The 19,341-nt window shown below is 39.2% G+C and overlaps 1 protein-coding gene across 1 annotated transcript in view; it reads left to right on the top strand.

The window, feature by feature from the left end:
* map3k15 (mitogen-activated protein kinase kinase kinase 15) overlaps positions 1–15,663 on the top strand; it is a 28,039-nt gene extending 12,376 nt beyond the window's left edge. Inside the window, exons 13-29 of the mRNA XM_080864620.1 lie at positions 341–436; positions 598–685; positions 878–1,011; positions 1,513–1,640; positions 1,943–2,073; positions 3,198–3,303; positions 5,206–5,363; positions 5,496–5,679; positions 6,944–7,121; positions 7,638–7,812; positions 8,841–9,026; positions 9,481–9,586; positions 9,769–10,009; positions 11,194–11,306; positions 13,557–13,663; positions 13,767–13,843; positions 14,665–15,663. Coding sequence (XP_080720746.1) covers positions 341–436; positions 598–685; positions 878–1,011; positions 1,513–1,640; positions 1,943–2,073; positions 3,198–3,303; positions 5,206–5,363; positions 5,496–5,679; positions 6,944–7,121; positions 7,638–7,812; positions 8,841–9,026; positions 9,481–9,586; positions 9,769–10,009; positions 11,194–11,306; positions 13,557–13,663; positions 13,767–13,843; positions 14,665–14,758 — 2,302 coding nt within the window. The 3' untranslated portion in view covers positions 14,759–15,663. The remainder of the gene's footprint in view (positions 1–340; positions 437–597; positions 686–877; positions 1,012–1,512; positions 1,641–1,942; positions 2,074–3,197; positions 3,304–5,205; positions 5,364–5,495; positions 5,680–6,943; positions 7,122–7,637; positions 7,813–8,840; positions 9,027–9,480; positions 9,587–9,768; positions 10,010–11,193; positions 11,307–13,556; positions 13,664–13,766; positions 13,844–14,664) is intronic.
* Positions 15,664–19,341: the final 3,678 nt, after the last annotated feature.

The raw sequence follows: 19,341 nt of genomic DNA, 5'->3' as shown, positions 1-19,341 counted from the left end.
TAATGGCCAGTGCTTACTGTGAAAAAACCCCCATCACCCATGCTCTTAAATACAATTTGACGATCCAGGTAAAAGTCTGGCTATAGAATAAAACAACTTTTTTTCGTGTTAGAATACAATCCCTCAACACAATTTGATTGTCTGCTCTCCTGCTTACCAATCTAAATTACTCATTTATATCCATGTATTATTATTATACTGTGAGCAAATGTAAGTTTTTTGCACGCTAATGAGATTTACTTTAATCTGTGAAAAGGACTGTGTTATAAAATACAGCATAAGGAAGAGTTAAATAAAATAAAGAACAGTGCCCAGCCTAATGCGGCCCTTCTGTCTGCAGTATCAGTAAGTTCGATGAGCGTTGCTGCTTCCTCTACGTCCACGATAACTCGGATGACTTCCAGATCTATTTCTCTACTGAGGAGCAGTGCGGTCGGTGAGGACAAACACCTCTAGATGTGTTTGTGTAGGTGTGTGTTTGTCATGTGTCCGTCCGTGTTTGTGTTTGTACACTTCATACTATATGCGCAGATGTGATCTGAAGGCCTAGAACTGTAAATAACTGTAATAATGTCTGTGTCTGGTTATGTGTTTCAGGTTCTGCTCCATGGTGAAAGAGATGATATCTGATGGTACTGGGAATGCTGTGGAGCTGGAGGGGGAGGGTGATGGAGATACGCTAGAGGTCAGTGTGAGCTTGAAAGTGTGCTAACACACACACACACACACACACACACACACACACACACACACACACACACACACACACACACACACACACACACACACACACACACACACACACACGTGTGTGTGAGATATTTAATGGAAAATATGGAAAATATGTCATTTCTATGCCTGTTTTTCTGTGCTACAGTATGAATATGACACCGATGAGACAGGGGAAAGGGTAGTGTTGGGTCGTGGCACCTACGGAGTGGTGTATGCTGGGAGAGATCTCAGCAACCAAGTCCGAATTGCCATCAAAGAGATCCCTGAAAGAGACAGCAGGTAGGTTGACCTACCAACCTACATTCATGGTTCCAAGTCTTTTTGGCATAGCTGACAAAACAAAAGAAATGCATAAACTTTGCTTAATATATATAATAATTAAAATATTTAAATTTTACTGATGGAGAACTGATGGCAAATTCAGTTTTTTTCTTCCACATAAATAAAAGTAAATGCAGTAATTGCATTTAGTATATTTAAGAGTTTATTATGTTGTAGTAACACAAAGAGCAAACAGTCTTTATTTTACAGTTGAACTTAAATCACACAAAAACAAATAGGAGCTTGCAGCAATGTTTTACCAGTATTTAATTTTTAATAATTTACTTTGCAGCAAATGTGTCTGGATTATTGGACAATGAACAGATAATGTTATTTCCAGTGTTAATACCAATGTGAATGTAGTTAATGATAAAACAGAACCTACACAAATAACACACAAAGCAAGGGTACGAAATGCAATTTGTCTTTTCTGATGTCTGTTTTCTTTTCCGTGGACAGGTACTCTCAGCCCCTTCATGAAGAGATCGCTCTTCACAAGTACCTGAAGCACAGGAACATTGTTCAGTATTTGGGTTCCATTTCTGAGAATGGATACATTAAGATCTTCATGGAACAAGTGCCTGGAGGTATGTTTGTACAAACCACAGAAAGAGACACAATTCTGTGTAATAGAAGCTGTCTTGTGTTACCTCCTATTAGGTAGCCTTACTGCAGTATACATCTAGTTCAGCCTCAGTGAAAAGGCAAAAAAAATGTCTTAAGCAGAAAAACAACATATAAGATATTGTGTCTAAATGATGTTTTCTCTAAAGCTCATCTATTTCAGAGAGATATGCTTATGACCACCGAGTTGGTAATTAGTCTAACTAGCTGGGTGTTTTTCCACCTTTAAGATAGGCTTTGGACACGCCTTCTTTCTTTTCTCCAGGAAGTCTGTCTGCATTGTTACGGTCGAAATGGGGTCCTCTGAAGGAGGCAACAATTATCTTCTACACCAGACAGATTCTGGAAGGTCTCCGATACCTGCATGAAAACCAGATCGTCCACCGAGACATCAAGGTAGAAGGAACCCCGCCTGCCATGATACATCTTTGAGGAACACAGCTGTTACTTCTATAAAGTGAAATGTCATTATGACTGAATTTCAAGTTAAAATTATTTTTTAAAGAAACTTACAAGTAGTCTTAGGTTTGAGCTTGTGGATACAAAGTTGTCTTGTCTGGAAGAAAAGACATTAAAGTATTGAGCATTACATAGGATGAATGAGTTTCTTGCTGACTGAGACTATATGGTCGAGTATTGTGGTCCTCAAGTCCAACCTAAAACCATTCATTTGTGCACCATCATGTGGGATCTCAGGCCAAAGTCTGATGCACAAAGGCGACCACATACTGGACACTTATGTTGGTTCTCATCCTCAAAGATGCACACTTTTCCACTTGGCTACTTTGTCTCTTATTCTCATAAGCTTGCAACCTGTTAGCTTCCATGATTTCCTATTGTTTTACATCAATGTCACATTTCTGGAGGGATTTTTTTCAGGGTGTCTTTAGTCAGCTTTGGTCATTCTTAGCTGAGACTGTGTTAGTTGGCATCTGAGCCTGCAAAAGTACATTCATGTTAAGATACATCAGTCAGTTTGACGTGCCTGAGACATAGGTGTTCTGAATTGGTCGAGAGTGAGCAAGCAGATAAATCAGAAGTAGGTTTATGGGTGAATGACTTTAGAAATGAGGCTAAGAGACTGCTGACAGCTGACACACAAGAGGGACCTGAGACACTGAGAGCCATAAATGTGTACAAATGGCAAAACTGCAGAGCTGGTCCTCGTACTGCAGGCGAAAAATTAGTAGACGAGGTGGGCCGACCAAAGATCCAATGAGAATGGGTTAGTGGGCATGCCCCTCAGAAAATCTCAGAACTCCAGGGAAACCTATCAAATCACACACATATGCATATGTATCACATAGGTGGAGAGAAAAAAAAAAAGAATAACTAGAAAGAAACAGCACTGAAGCTCAGTGGGAACAATGACAGGGCCAAGAATAGAGCCTCGTGGAACCCCATTACTGATGGGGAAGTACTTGGTGATAATTGGTGATAATTCTGTAGGCTTCAGTTTAAATAATAATGACCCACATAGTTCAATGCATTTAAATCTCTCCTCATTTGTTTCTTTTTAGGGTGATAATGTCCTAGTTAACACCTATAGTGGTGTCTTGAAGATCTCTGACTTTGGTACCTCAAAACGGTTGGCAGGAGTCAATCCCTGTACAGAAACATTCACAGGTAACCTTTTCGATCATCTTGCAGAATTTGAATTTTACAACAGGTTTTAAAATACATATAAACACCCATCAAAACCCATAAAAACATTAAAAAAAACCCCAACAAAAAACTATATATATATATATATATATATATATATACACACAGTATACATATATATATACAGTATACCTAAAACCTAAACAATGAGATTACAAAGGCATTAAATAAAAGAAACAGCCTTTCAATATTACAATATCTATAAAAAACAATTCATTATTGCTAGAATATAGTTTAACACGGTGGTTTCATCTGATGTACCCCGAGAGCCATGTGCAATGTACACAAACACACAAGTCTTCAAACTGTTCAAAAGTATTAGCTTACTATTAAAATCATTCATGCCCTACTTTTAGCTGCTACTCCATGTAACAGCTATTGGTGACTAATTTCACCTGTTTTTGTGTAGCTAACAGCCCAAAGCTGTTCATGTACCATTTGTTTATGCTGTTAGCTAACCATTTAAACTGTTCATTGTCTATGACTGACAGAAATTTCAAACAATAGCCCAGGGATTAAGTTGAAGTTTGTAATAACAGTAATCTGTTAAATGCTCCCAATTCTTTTGATCGTTGGGCTGAAGGAAGGACAATACTCGGTGTATAAATGCTCAATCAACAAGCTTTTATTCCATACAATTCAACACTTTATGAGCATAAACCATCCGGATGGGAGATGAGTCCGCCTGATCTCGAAGTGTCTGAGCGTTCCTCCAATTCTTATAGCTTCAGCCCCCCTCCACCTAGTCATAAAACCTAAACATCCACATTCTTTCTCTCTCTCAGTGAGCCTAAGTTATGATCTTGCCTTCCTGTGCTGTATGTTCTGTTCTTTTCTATTCAGACAAATAAGGTGATGACTCTCTGAAAACAGTATTTTTTATACCTCAGCCGTATAATGCATCATAAAACAATATCATTCATTCACAATAAATCAGCAGTCTAATGTAATACAAATCAGTTTAATAACTGTAATAGTTATCACCTTCTTCTTAGTCAGGAGAATAATGCAAACTAAAACTACACAATGATTTCACAATCTTTAATTAGGGGTATAACGATAATATAATAATCTCACAAATCCCACGAAGTTCTCAGACGTGAACAACTTAAAAACGTTCTGCTTGGAAGAAAAATGCACAATGAGCAATTTCATTTCTCTTTAACTCCAATGTCACAAAAAGACACACGAGCCCTGACCTGTCATAAACAGACTAATTCAGTCTGAGATGCATAAATGGAGTCTGAGATATGCTCACTCTCAGACTATGAGTGTAAATATCAAATGACCTTCAAAATGTCAAGAGCCACAATCAGCCTCTATGGAAACAGAGAGACACATGAGTGCATGCGAATGTACTGACATACACATTTATTGGCCATCTGGCCTTCTCCAGCAGCCAGCAAGGTGTGTAATTAGATTAGCTAATCAAGCAGAGGCAGAAGGGTGTTTACCTTTCATTAGGAGCTGTCTGTGTGTGTGTGTTTCCTTATCCGTTTCTTCTCTGGAGCATCACTTGCTCTTGTCTCACTCTCCTTTTTTATAGCTCTTGCTGGCTCTCTATTTACATCAGCATTTGGAGCAAATGCCAATCTGCACAGAATTTCTGAGCAGACTGGGAGACAAAATAAAATTCTTCTGAAATCTATCTATCTTTAATCTTCGCCTCAGATTGCACTTTGTGTGCAAGGCCATGCAATAAAATGTCCAGTCAGGGTATACACTGTTATAAAAATATTAGCTAACAGAAGCAGCCTTTTGCTACTTCATAGTCTTGGTTTGCAAGTAAAAATGGATTTGTTGACTCTCTTGCATCTCTTTCTGTGTTGCAAATGCTTACACGATATACTTCTCTACTTGAAGGTACCTTGCAGTACATGGCTCCAGAGATAATTGACAAGGGCCCTCGAGGCTATGGGGCACCAGCTGACATTTGGTCCCTGGGATGTACCATTATAGAAATGGCCACTGGGAAACCTCCCTTTCATGAGCTGGGGGAACCACAGGCAGCCATGTTTAAGGTAGACACTGAGCTTATTTGTGTTAGTTTGCGTATTTACTTATGAACCTTTCCAGCCTTCAGCGGTCCAGTTATTTGCAAAACACATGTTTATTTTCTTCTAACACTAAATCTCTGTGGTCTCTCACTTCAGGTTGGCATGTTTAAAATTCACCCAGAGATTCCAGAGTCTTTGTCACAGGAGGCCAAGTCATTTATTCTACGTTGCTTTGAGCCCGACCCTCACAAGAGGGCCATCGCCTTGGACCTGCTCAGAGACACTTTTGTCAAGCACAACACCAAGGGCAAGAAGAGTAAGATCGCCTTCAAATCACCAGGTAAATACAGACATTACTACAATGCCACAAAAATATCACCACATTTCCAAATGGGTTTTACTGCATGATTTTTGTGATGCTCATGTAAATAGTAGTGCTATTTGATTAAAAAAATACAGGTGAGAAACCAGTAATATCCAAACTGGTTTTTCTTCCCTTTGTGTGAGGTCATAAAACCACATATATTTCTCACTGTCACAGCTGAGCAGCCGGTGCTTTTCAGATGTGAACCCAAATGCAGACCCAGGAGAACAGAACTTGAAATCAAACAAAGAGCGAGCCTTTATTTGGCTGATGGCGGGTGGAAACATGAAAACTAAGGAAACTATGATACATGATGACTCGAATAACAGACTGACTATGATTAACTATGACATGGATAACAGACAACGCAACACTGACAAAGAGAAACACGGGGCTTAAATACACTGAGGGATAACGAGGGGAATGAGACACAGGAGGAGAGCACAGCTGGGAGTAATCTGACATGACAAGACCAAGATGAAGCAAAACTCAATACATTGACATAGGACACAGACTTTCAAAGTAAAACAGGAAACATCACAGACACAGACTTGACTAGGATACAGTTGACCGTAACCATGGGTCACAGAAACAGAGCCCAAAAGACTAGAAAAGATAAACGATGACAAAATCAAAATTCAGTAATGATACAAAACTTAAAACACTGGGTCACTGACCCTGGACTGTGACACTCCCACCCAATCAGTGAAGGTCACACTATGTCACAGAAAATGACATTATTGCATTTAGGCTTCCTTACCCTAACCCTCAACATTTGACCAACCACCACAGTGGATTAAAAAAAAAAAAACAACATCATGTGATTAAAGCTATAATTCAATTTAATTGCAAGGTCAGTCTCTTAATTGCCCCTGTGTTTTTGCCTTTTCAGTCTTCTGAATCTGAATCTGAAAACTAACATTAACTTGTACCAGAATGATGGGAAGATAAATATGTCGAGAAGGAGAGAAACAGCATTATCCAAAGCATATCTGGCAAATATCGTAGAGGCAGTGTTATGGTAGTAGGCATGTAGCGCTGCCAGTGGAGCTGGGTCACTAGGTTTTATTGATGGTGTGATACAAGTAGCAGGATGAAATGCAATGGTGAATGGCCATAAAAAGTCATATAATAAAGTTGAGTATGGGTAAAGGACAAAATGTCCTTATGTGTGAGTGTATTAAGTTTTAATTGTCTTGCCCATGTCTTATTCCTATTCTTCTTTTTATGTATTCTTCAGACTATATCCCTAACATCTCCCTGCCAGTGCAGGTGCAAGGCGAGGCCGCTGGCAGTAGCAGCAGTGAGCATGGCTCTGTGAGTCCCGACTGCGACGCAAAACACGACATATTCTTTGACAAGAGGAAAAGCTCTGGCTCCAAGAATCTGCTCAAACCTCCCAGTTCTAACTACCTGAGGTGTGTCTGAAACCACATACTGAGATTTTGCATCAGACTGGGATCGGATGGCATTAAGAAAACTGTTTCCTTTTAAAATATTGTTTTACAAATTATTAGAGCAATGAAACAATGTGTTTCTGCAAAGAAATCCTGCTGCTGGTGCTGAAGCTCAGATCATGTGAAACGATGTAAATGAACGAGTGCATCTGTGTGTGCAGATAGCAGGTGGCCTTATTGCACTCACACCGTCCTCCGCTGCCTTTTACAATACTAATTTAACGAGTCCTGATAATTTTACAAGCTTCAGCTGGTGGCTCTGCACACATCAGTCGAGCACCAATGTGCACACATGCATGCACGTCACGCAGCGCTGACTCATGCTACTTCTGCACTTTCCTTTGCACACAGAGTAGCCAGGAGAGGCTTGTATCTGTAAATAAATTAAAGAGCACACTGCTGTAAATCATCTGTTCACTTCATGTCTTGTTTTATGTGCTTCTCAGGTAACTTTGTGTGTGTGTATGTGTGTTGCAGTGTGCCTGATGAGGGTTCAGTATCAGAGGACCGCTCTGTTCCCCCATCTCCTGAGGACAGGGACAGTGGTTTGTTCATGCTAAAGAAGGACAGCGAGAGACGGGCCATTCTGTACAAGGTCCTCAATGAAGACCAGGAAAAGGTCATCTCCAACCTCAGGGAAAATCACATGCAGGTGTGTGTGTGTCTACTTGTGTTATATATAGAGTGGAGATATAAGTCTGGTTCCAGAAGCACACTCGGGGGACATATATTGTTGTGGAGAGAAAGGTCTGTTCACCTGAGCAAACATGATGACTCAGCTTTCCTGGAAGACCCAGTTTAACGTTTTAGTTATAAAAGTAGTGGCTTTGTCTCCAGGAAACAAGGGCAGATCATAAGCCACATTTTACAGGTAACTTCTGCTAATCACAACCTGCTTTGGAGCAGTTTATGTTGAGAATTTAATATAGGCTGGAAATGCCACGCTTTCACTGATTCTTTTATTTACAGCACTGTATAAGTGTGGTGTAGATGTTCTGCTGAAGGAATATATTTTATGTATATAACCTACAGAGCCATACATACTAACACAAATTGCAGTTTTTATCTAGAAATTTTTGCTACCTGCTCATCTGTTAATGACTCTCGAGTAGACGGTGTCCCAATGATCCATTTTGTGCAGAAGAGTCAAGTGATACATCAAATCAAGTGCACACAGAGCTCTAAGCATAAAGCTGGGGTTAATGGGAAGAGTTGATAACCACCGTAATGAAATCTGGATCATGATACCCCAGCTGGGGTTTCAGATTTTACCAAACCAAAGAAAGCCTGGCTATGTTAGACTTGCTTCATATTATACCCCTATGATCTATGTCTGAGCAATTTGCAACACAGATTGTCATTACTGTTTCACTACCATGAATCCAGTGCAGTCACAGGGAGCCTAATTGCAATCTAAAATAACTGTTGTTCCTGATTCTTCCATTGGGGGGCGTAATTGGTCTTTCAGAATACTAATATCCTTCCCTAGATAAAGAAATGTACTTTATTGCACAGGGTAAAATCCTAAAAGATAAAGATACAACCCAACCAGGAACAAAAATCTACAAAATCACTTATAATTTTTAAATTTTTTATAATAATCTTAATAATATGGGCTTGTAATGCTACAGTTATTGATCACTAGGCTTAAATTGCACACTCTGCTAAAACTGTGTGTAGGGTAGCGAGGATCTCCAGCTGTCCATCGATCACATCAAGCAGATCATCTGCATCCTTCGAGACTTCATCCATTCCCCGGAGCGGCGCGTCATGGCGGCCACCATCTCCAAGCTCAAGCTGGACCTCGACTTTGACTCCACATCCATCAACCAGATTCAGCTGGTGTTGTTTGGTTTCCAGGACTCGGTCAGCACTAACCCACACCCACACACACACACACACACACACACGCATGGTTTCATTCCAATTGTTTCATTAGAGAGCAATTTGGGGTTCATTTTCTCGCCCAAGGATACTTTGGCATGCAGACTGGAGCAGCCAGGGATCAAATCACCAACCTTTGATTTGTAGATGATGAGTGCTACCTCCTCTGCCCTCCCCAGAAAGAAGACTTCAGTTCAGTTTACTTTCTGTACCTTTCGTCTCTGACAATAATGACAGTTTGTTTTTTAATTGGTGTCCTTAACTGCCAATTAAAAAGGCCCTAAAAAGTATTTCCACGTTTTCCACTAGACATCTTGCCAAAAACAATCGAATAAATGTACAACCAGCTATAGTGAGTGTGGAATCTTGTGAGTGTTGAAAAAAAAACTACAAATAAAAGTGTCTATACTGTAAATGTCTGTGCGGACCTTCTCAGGTGAACAAGGTCCTGAGAAATCACCACATTAAACCCCACTGGATGTTTGCCATGGATAACATCATCCGACGAGCTGTGCAGGCTGCAATAACCATCCTTATACCAGGTGGGCATCTCTGGCAGCTGCAGCCTGTCATAAGCTTTTTACTCCATCTAGTGGACATTAACATCCATGCTATTTTACTTTTCCGATTTATGGTTTAGTAGTTTAAGTAGTAGAGTGCTCGCAGAAAGCCAACAACATAACATCAATTACCTTGACCTATGACTTTTTTACTAACACAATAGAGCTGCAGACCCACTTTGGCCCGGCGTCAGAGTGTGAGGGAGCAGAGAAGGAAGACGAGGTCGATGAGGAGGAAGCAGAGTTTGGACCCATTTTAGTGCAGCAAACTGACGAGACGGGGACAACGTCCGATCACACACACTCTGCGGTCAGCACTGTGAACTCCTCCCACTCCCACGAACATCAACGCTCACATCATCATCTAGGCGCCCAGCTGGGCAGGCTCAAACACGAAACCAACAGGTACCCACTTAATTAAATGTTTTGTTTACCACGGTTAAGGTCAGGTGGAAACCTTCACAGGCTCATGTGGAATTTTTTCTCCAGGCCTGCATGCACAGGTTTCCACTTGTAACTGAAGCAGGAAGCGGAAAACAAGGACAGAACGTGAGGTTACAAGCATACCCACGTACACTGTCACTATCTCTTCAGGGCTGTTTATGATAGGTGGCTGACATACCCACAGGGGCATGAAATGGAGCAAATTTCTGCACAGTCCTAATACACAAAACAGTATGGTGCCAGTAATCACCTTAATCAGATGGTAATTACTGGCACCATGCTTCAATGATACAGAGAGGGGTTTTCCTCAGCTCTTACATTTGCATTTCAAGTTGTTTTGTTTTTCCTTACTGGCTCACAAATGCGGTCATGTGAGTGGCATCTATCAAACGCAATAATGTCTTCATTCATACCATCAAGAGACATGTGATCAGTGATTTCATCATCACCTTTTTTTTTAGCTTTTCCTTTACTGCTTTTAGCTATTAGTAACTTCAACTTAAGACGCTTTAGTTCATTACTTTAGATTTAATCTTTTTCAGCCATTCATTCAGATTTTGGTATTTGTTCTCAGCATTTCTGCTTCATTTTTGCCTCTCAAACACTCTCAAACAACACACCTGCAGCTGACTCTCTGCAGACTTTTGAATTTTTAATTGAGATAGCCTCGTGGAAACTTTATTAATAAGTACCACAGTGGAAATGGGACTGCAAAGAACAGTCTGATACTCATGTTGACTTTGTAAAAACTGCATCTGCACTTTAGCCCTGTGCTTGTACATGTCGATTTAGTCATAATGTAAAAATCTACTTTTAGCTGCTTACTGCATGTTTGATTTGGCATGGTTTTTACACTAGAGATAATCCCAAAGGCATTTATGTCTCCTCCTGAAATAGAACTGGGGATTTTCTCTTGTTTGACAATTGTGTAATGCACTATAATGCGATTCTTGTATTTAGCCGTTGTACTGTGTAGCTATAGCTCCTACCAATAACTGACATTAATGCGTGTGTCCAAATCAGTTCCACTATGGAATTTCAAAGCAGGAAGTTTCAGTATAAAATAGTTTGTCCAAACATCTTTACATTGTGTATACCAGGAGAAACTATAGAAATTAACTTAACAGATATTATTGTTGTTGCAGGCTGCTGGATGAGCTGCTACAAAAGGAGAAGGAGTACCAGCAGGTCTTGAAAGCCACCCTGCAGCAGAGAACACATGATTTAGAGTTGGTCCGAGTCAGACACAGACCCCCAGGTAAACTGAGTCACTCACACACTCCCTGCTAAGAAAAAGTGCCATGTTTAAATATGCTTAACTTTTACAATCTGACTTCTAAACTGGTTCCATAAAAGACTTATTTCTCCAGGGAAGAAGGCTAGGAACATTTTGAAGGTATTTGCATGTTTAAGATGAGACTAGATAATAGAGATTTAAGTAAGATTTAATGTTATTTAATGTTGTTAATTTGTTGCAATTTCTGAAAAAGAAGTATTGTAAGTCAGAGACCACAGTCTATAAAATTAGACCCTGTATCCATATCCATAAGGAGTTAGATCAGGAAAAGAATACTGGATAATAATGTTAGGGTTGAGTTAGGTTGGGATTCAGTTGTGGTAACACTATATAATTTATATATTTATTTTTTGCATAAATGTATGATAATATTCCACAGATAATATTGTAAATAATTCAGCACTGCTGACATGTGCTTGACACTTAGTAGGTTGTGTTTTTACATCTGAAATGTGATTCCCGCCCAAAATAAAAAGGAATGTAAACTCGTAACCAGATATGTAGGTACTACGACTGCTAGCATGAGGCTTCTAATCTCAAACAAATTAATGCCAGATAGCCAAGAGCAATAAACTCTACCAGCATCTGAACAAAGTTTAGTCACGGGAAGATTTCTGGGCTCCATGGAAAAGATAAGGTAGTGAATGACCACACAGTCTGCAGGAAGAGCTGAACAAGACTAGAGCCATTGTGAGAGTGAAGGCTTCAGGCCAGAGCCATAAAATGTAATTTCCATGGGTCAGGATGCAGATGGAGATGGGAGTGATCCTGTGTTGCATTGTCCAAATAGTTGTGGATGGACCTGTATTAAGTCCTAGTTATCATTCAATTCATTCTTAAAAAATGTTTGTTCTAAACCTACAATGTTTGGAAACCTGTTGCTCTCAGTGGTAATGCTTATGGTATTTTTTTGTGGAAATCTGAAAACCAAGAATTCCTCAAATCCTGTTTCAGGCTTTGAATTAAATCTTCTGCAGATGGGATCAGAAATTGTAATTGAGAGTTAGTTACTCTACACTCCACCAGTATAAACAGTGAAAAAATACAAAATGCTATAGCATTTTTAGCAGCTTCTATTGCACATTTCTATTTCTATTAGTAAGTTAATGATATAGGGCTTATGTTCACAACTGCTTGATCGTGATACAAAAACACTTTTTTCTTCTTCTGTTATGAAAAAGAGGAAGTAGGGGGAAATAGATTGTACAGCTTAATCCAACAGGAAGGTTTTAAATCTAAACAAATGCCTTTCCCTTGAATCTTTCTCAAAGACATTATAGCCTCCTTACCTAAGACTCTATTCTTTAGTGTAATTAATCTCTAATCCAGCTGGTTTAAAACCCTCCTGAGCGCCTAATGGAAATTTGAAAGTGCAGTCTCTCACACACTCTAATTTATTTAGAGTGCTGCACCCAATGATAATGATAGGTATCAATTTTATGTCCTCTACTGATGATCCATACATTGTGAGAAAAGACTTCTTCCACTTCCACATATTGCAGTTCAAATATTTGGGGGTCAGACAGTTGGAGCAGCAGAACTTTACGTGGTAATGTGTATATATTTCAGATTATCCTGTGAATTTAAGAGAGAGCTGTGCTTTAATTAGTGGTTTGAGTTTGGCTCTTTGCCGGGGACTTTTTCTCGTTGCGGCTATTTTTAAAAGCCCCCGGCATTATTTTGAAGTCCTTGTCAAGTTTAGTGTACATCTCTTTGAAGTTGCACGTCAGCCTGTAGCTGCTTGTGCAGCTAGTTTGACATGTATAGGTGCCAAAGTGATGATCTAACATTCTTGTGCTGTCGTCATGGAGAAGAGATCATTAACCCTGTCATGCATGAATTATGACAACCTCAATCAGGATTTTTTTCTTAAGTATCTTATTTATCTTTAGGCATGGAGGATGAATTAAGTACTTAAAAGAAAAATCCTGATTGAGGTTGTCATAATTCATGCATGACAGGGTTAAATAACAGTAATTACAATGTAACACGTCATCCAAGTATATTAACATTAAACGACCATTGGGTGGCAGGGTATGGAGTGACACATCAGTGTGCAATGTAGTGTTTTATGTGCAAGTATACCATCAACACTGACACAAATACAAGAAAACAGCCTTTGACTGGCTGCTCAGTGTAGTGACCAGAAAGGGTTAATACTGAAGATCAACATGTACTTTGAGCAAAGTGTTCTTATACCTGTCGTTTCAGACATTTCACCTCCATCCATCCACCACATCCCAGCAGACCATGAGCCAGACAAGCAGCTCATCGACTGGCTGAAAGAGCAGGGCGCAGACCCCGACACCATAGACAAGGTTGAGTATCTTTATATAGGCCATTAGTGTGCAGCTTATCATTCTAGTGCACCGTGGCAGTGAAGTGTCAATATAAAGTAAGAGTGCTTCTGTTTTGTCCTAGTTTGTTCTTGAGGAATATACACTGACGGACATTCTTCGTGACGTTACCAAAGAGGACCTCCGGTGCCTACATCTACGGTATCTGCACATAAGTTATATAAAGCTAGTCCTGCAGTCTGAGAAATAAACACATTTCATAAAAGTCATACATTTCTTTCCAAGTACATGAAGAGTAAATCTTCATCATTGCCTCCTTGACATTTACCTTTTATAGGTCACTGACTTTCCAAACTCCTCTGATGTTCCAGAAAACATTAGAATGGTTAAATCACACCATTTTTCTTCCACAAGGTTAAATGGTATCTCACTGTACGAATAGCCTCTTCTGAAGTGGTCTGATGTCATTTTACCGTTTATAACTGCAAAAGTCTTTTAGAAACTAGGGATGCTGCTGACCTCGGTTATCTCCTGTCACAGAGTAATAGGTCAGAGTTAAATAAAGTCAGACTTTTGCAAGCATACAACAAATGTTTGTTTTGCAGCTATAAAATACTTCAGAACTGTTGACCCATTGCCATTAGCTTCTCCCATGGCCTATAGTACTGCATACCAACTTAATAGATTAGCCCCACAGATTACCACTTATCACAAATATATGATTTAGCATTTTGACTCAGTAAAACAGCAACATTTTAACCAAAAACAATGACAGATTGAATGGTTTTGCTTTGTGACAAACCATTGTTTCATATGCTCTGGCAAGATTTCCCACACAAGACTGCTGTACTGATGTGTTTGATAAGACTTTATCATCCTTTTTTTACCTCAAAGGACATAAGCGATAAGAGAGTTAACCTTACAGCCTTTTTTACTGCCTTTTTCAAGTTATACTTTTAGCTAATAATTAACATGCACATGTAGGTGTGATGTGCTGTAACAACATCTATGCTTCCTTTCAGGGGCGGAATCCTCTGCCGGATCTGGCGAGCCATCCAGCGGCACAGAGAACGAGACAGGCTGGCCAACGACAAGCGCTCAGAAAACAATGCATGATGGAGTAGAATTCTGTTGTGGGGAAAACACGCACATGTTCACACATTACCATGATCTCTCCTTTTTCTCTGACTCTACGGTGCCTTTTTAAAAAAATGTTGTTTTTGTGTTGTATGTACAGGACTCACTGAATCCACGTAGAGTCCGACTTGACCAGACCAAAGTGCTTTAGTGCAGGCACTACTGTGTGTACCTTTGTGCTTGATATTTATGAAACATGCTCCCCTAATGTTTCTTCAGAGCATTGATTCTCAAGCTTTTTTGAAATGTTCACTTTCAGGAGTGCCACAATTTTTGTATTTAAACAAGCACTACAGCCCTGAACTTTTTAGGGACTTTTCAGAAGTCACATGTGACCTCTTTAACTTGACTGCTCCCTGGTACAAGCACGTCATGTGGCATTAACGGGTGTCATGTTTACTGCCTTCACCTTCAGCCAAGCTCCAAATATGCAAATGTTTCTGGAGTTTGTTTCTGAAATTGTGCAAAATTCAAGAATGACAATAGGTTTAATTTCACATTGTGTCTTTGGCCATCCTAATGTCAAGGCTCTGTTTCTCCCAGAAGGACATGGCTTGAGAACCACTGCTTTAGGATGTTAAAATCTGCTGTATATTGGTACAGTCAGCTGTGCTGTCTATGATGAAAAGAGTCCTCAGCATTGAATGAATTTAGGTATCTGCTGTATTGCGTTCTGCATCTTTTAGACTTGCATTCTTCTAAGCAAACTGTCCTGCTTAGCTTAAAATGTTGTGTCTCTAAATATACATTTCAGCCTAAAGCCTTAAATTAAACATAATGTAGCATGCACATATATCACTGCTGCTGATTAGATTTTTATGCATGTTATTTATTAGTCGTAACTACTCTCTTGTATTCTCTATCTGTATTTAATTTATTTTTTATTCCACCTGTCATATTATATGTTCTTTACAATTCCAATAAACCTGGGAAAAGCAACATTTTTGGCTGATTTGCTTCAGCATCACCTCTTGGTTTTCAGGTATTTGTCCGAGGAAGAAATGAGTCCGGTCATTTTCCGTGTTTCCGCCAAATCATTAATGTTCGAATTTTCTGGCTGTTTCATTTTAAATGTTTTAAAACAGTGTTTAGGCCCATCAGGGAAAACTACACCACTATGCAGGCAGTTTACATAAGACTCTTTAGCAGTGTGCATGGTTCTGCTGATTCTGCATGTCTGTCGTCTATTCACCTGCCTGAAACCGGTTTACCAGCCCACAGATGACCTTTTACCTACTTTGTAGGTACTTGTTTGAAACTATTTTTTTGGGATTGTGTCACCTTACTCGCTGCACACTGTAAACCTATCTTTTAATGTACATTCTCTAAGTAAATTGTGATCTGTTTAGTTAAATATAAACCAAGAGTTGCCTGTTATCTATAAGAGTTACCTTCCAGATAGCACGTTATTGTATTTTGATGAATAGATCTGAAGAATTATATTGTACTGACAGGTATGATTTATTTTTTAGGGCAAAAACCCCATAATAGTGAGAAGAAAGAGAAGAGCGCAAAGGGAGGAAGAATGGAGAGAGAGAGAGAGTTAAATGATTATTAATGATTAAATGCAGTAAAATCACACGGGAAGCGAAAAAGGCTGAGAAAAGAAATGCTCAGTGCATTATGAGATCTTTAAGATATAATGGGGCCTGATTATTTGAGACCCTTTACATGAGGGGAATGATTTTCAATTTTATATTTAACAGTCAGCCAATTAAGAGCTAATATAGGAGCAATACGGCTTCTTCTTCATCCTAACATAAAGAAATAACCAGAAGTATTCCAAATGTAGCAAAAACAATGGTCAGTGCAATAGTTGTCTACAAATCCCAAGTACAGTGCTCAGCATAAATGAGTACACCCCACTACATTTGTCAGAAAACCTTTAGTTTCCTTTGAGAGTCAACATTTTCCACGAGATACTATACTACAAAATACTCTCACAAATGCGGGGCATTGATTGCAAACAAGATTTGTGAATGAATTAGATTTTTCTAACAAATTCATTCACGCCCATGTCGCAAAAATGAGTACACCCCAATTATAGTCTATAGAGAAAAGCCACAGTTTAAGACTACAAAATTCAAATTAAAAGGAATTCAACCACAGGGGGTCTAATGATTCATTTAAGAGGTGTCCAGCAGACAGGTGGCTTAACAAAGAAAAGCTCTTCCCATTTCATGCTGTCAGCAATGGCTACACATAGAAGAGAAATGTCACAAAATCCAAGAAAGGAAATCATTTCTTTACACAAAAAAGGTGAGGACTACAAGAAGACCGGCAAAGGTTTACATATCAGCCAAAATACTGTAGCAAAAGTGATCCAGAAATTTAAGAAAGATGGAAGTGCAACCATCTTACAGAGACGTCCAGGCCGTCCACGGATGTTAACCTCTCGACAGGAGTGTCTCCTGATGAGAAGGGTTGAAGAAAATCACCATGGAAGTTCACTGCAGTTAGCTAAAGCGGTAGAAAGCCAAACTGGAGTGACCGTTTCCTGTGACACCATACAGCGCACACTGCAGAGGAATGGCATGCATGGGTAATGTCCACGAAGGAAGCCTCTCCTAAAGCCCATGCACAAAAAATCATGGCTAGAATTTGCTAGGGCCCATGCTGAAAAAGATGAAGTCTACAGGGACTATATACTCTGGAGTGATGAGACAAAGATCACTGTTTTTGGAACTAATGGTTTCAAAACTGTATGGCGTCGTAAAGGTGAGGATTTCAAAGAGAAATGCATGGTGCCTACAGTGAAACATGGTGGTGGCAGTCCTTATGTGGGGCTAAGTGAGTAAGATAAGATAAGATAAGATAACCTTTATTAGTCCCACACGTGGGAAATTTGTTTTGTCACAGCAGGAAGTGGACAGTGCAAAAGTTATGAGGCAAAAATTAGAATACAATAAGAATAAATACAGTACACAACTGTACAGAATAGAATAAAATAAAATACTATATACAGTAGAATAAAATAAAAATAAATATACAATAAGATAAAAATAGAATACAAATACAAATACTATATACAACTGAGTAAAAATACAAGTACTGCTGGTGCTGGGGAGCTGCATTTCATTGATGGTATCATGAGCTCAACAATGTTCTGCTCTATTCTGAAGAAGAAGATGCTGCCATCACTCCGTGCACTTGGTCGTTGTGCACTTTTCCAAAAAAAGGCAATGATCCAAAACACACATCTAAAACTACTGTTGCATTTCTGAAGAAGAACAGGGTGGAGGTAAATGAACAGCCAAGTATGTTTTCTGATCTGAACCCAATCGAACACCTGTGGGGAATTCTGAAGCGACAAGTTGAGCATCACTCTCCATCTAGCATCCAGGCTCTAAAAGAGGTTATTCTGGAAGAATTGAGAAAGATAGATGTTGCAATGTGTCGCCAGCTTCTTCATCCCATGCCTAGAAGACTTGGTGCTGTCCTTGAAAATCACAGTGGTCATACAAAATAGTAGATGTAGCAGTTTTTGTTGCGGGGTGTATTCATTTTTGTGTCAACCAATTTGGTTAAAACTGAAGATTTTGTGATCTAAGTTATAATATTAACCTTAATTTCATGTTATGGAGTTAAACAAATGTTCAATAAAACTCAGCCTTGTGAAAAGTTTGGAAATTGTTCTTTTGTTCATTGAGCAGCTCATTAAATTTGTACTTTTTAAAGCGGGTGTACTCATTTATGCTGAGCACTGTATATATTATATAAAGAAGGATGTGCAAGTTCTCACCATGTGTGAGCTATGCCATGCTATGTCAGGGCTAGCTTAGCTTAATAAAACACCAAAATGTAAGATCTTAATGCGCTGTATCATTAACAAGTTATAAAAATGGGTCAATTGAAGTCAAAAGCCATCAATTTGACCATCAAATATTCAAGTTCAGCCTCTTAGTCATGTTCTGTGACAGGATGCAGTTAGCTAATGATGAGTATTTCCTTGAAACCTTACTCTTTCTATCACTATTCTGGCATTGATTGGTTTGTGCAACCTAAATATGCCAGTATAGAGTCTTAGTGCAATGTCCCAAGATGTATGAAGGAGAACATTTTACAGAAGCCGTCTAGACTGTAATACTGCTGCTGCTGTGTTAGTACATTAAAGGTGTTTTTAAAACCCATTAATACAAGGCTAGCCTCGCGTTGACTTTGTCTACAAACATTAAAAGCCAACTAGAAGGCTAACATCAGGGAAGTCCCAGCCAACTGTTAAGGCACTAGTTTTTAAACAGGGAATGCCCATATTCAAATCAGGCAATGTTTTTTTTTCTTTCATCAACCCACTCCTGGAACTTTTTGCTCAAATATAGTGCAACGGCAAAACTAACATGCAAACAAAGCAATCTATGTTCACCACCTTTAGCTTTACTGTTGTTGTTTTTTTTTTTAGCTTGATAGATTATAAAAAAATTCAATCATTTCCAGTAAACACCAAATTATATTGGCTTACAGATCTAGTATTCATGAAGTGAACCTTTGTTGAACATCATGACATCGTCCTTTATGCATTTATACAGAAAAAAACATGCTGCAAGCGGCACTACATGAGAGAC

The sequence above is a fragment of the Rhamphochromis sp. 'chilingali' genome, assembly GCF_963969265.1.
Source record: "Rhamphochromis sp. 'chilingali' genome assembly, chromosome: 18".
In the NCBI taxonomy this organism is placed as follows: domain Eukaryota; kingdom Metazoa; phylum Chordata; class Actinopteri; order Cichliformes; family Cichlidae; genus Rhamphochromis; species Rhamphochromis sp. 'chilingali'.
The sequence above is the reverse complement of the archived record's forward strand: the minus strand, read 5'-3'. Positions and strand labels throughout refer to the sequence as shown.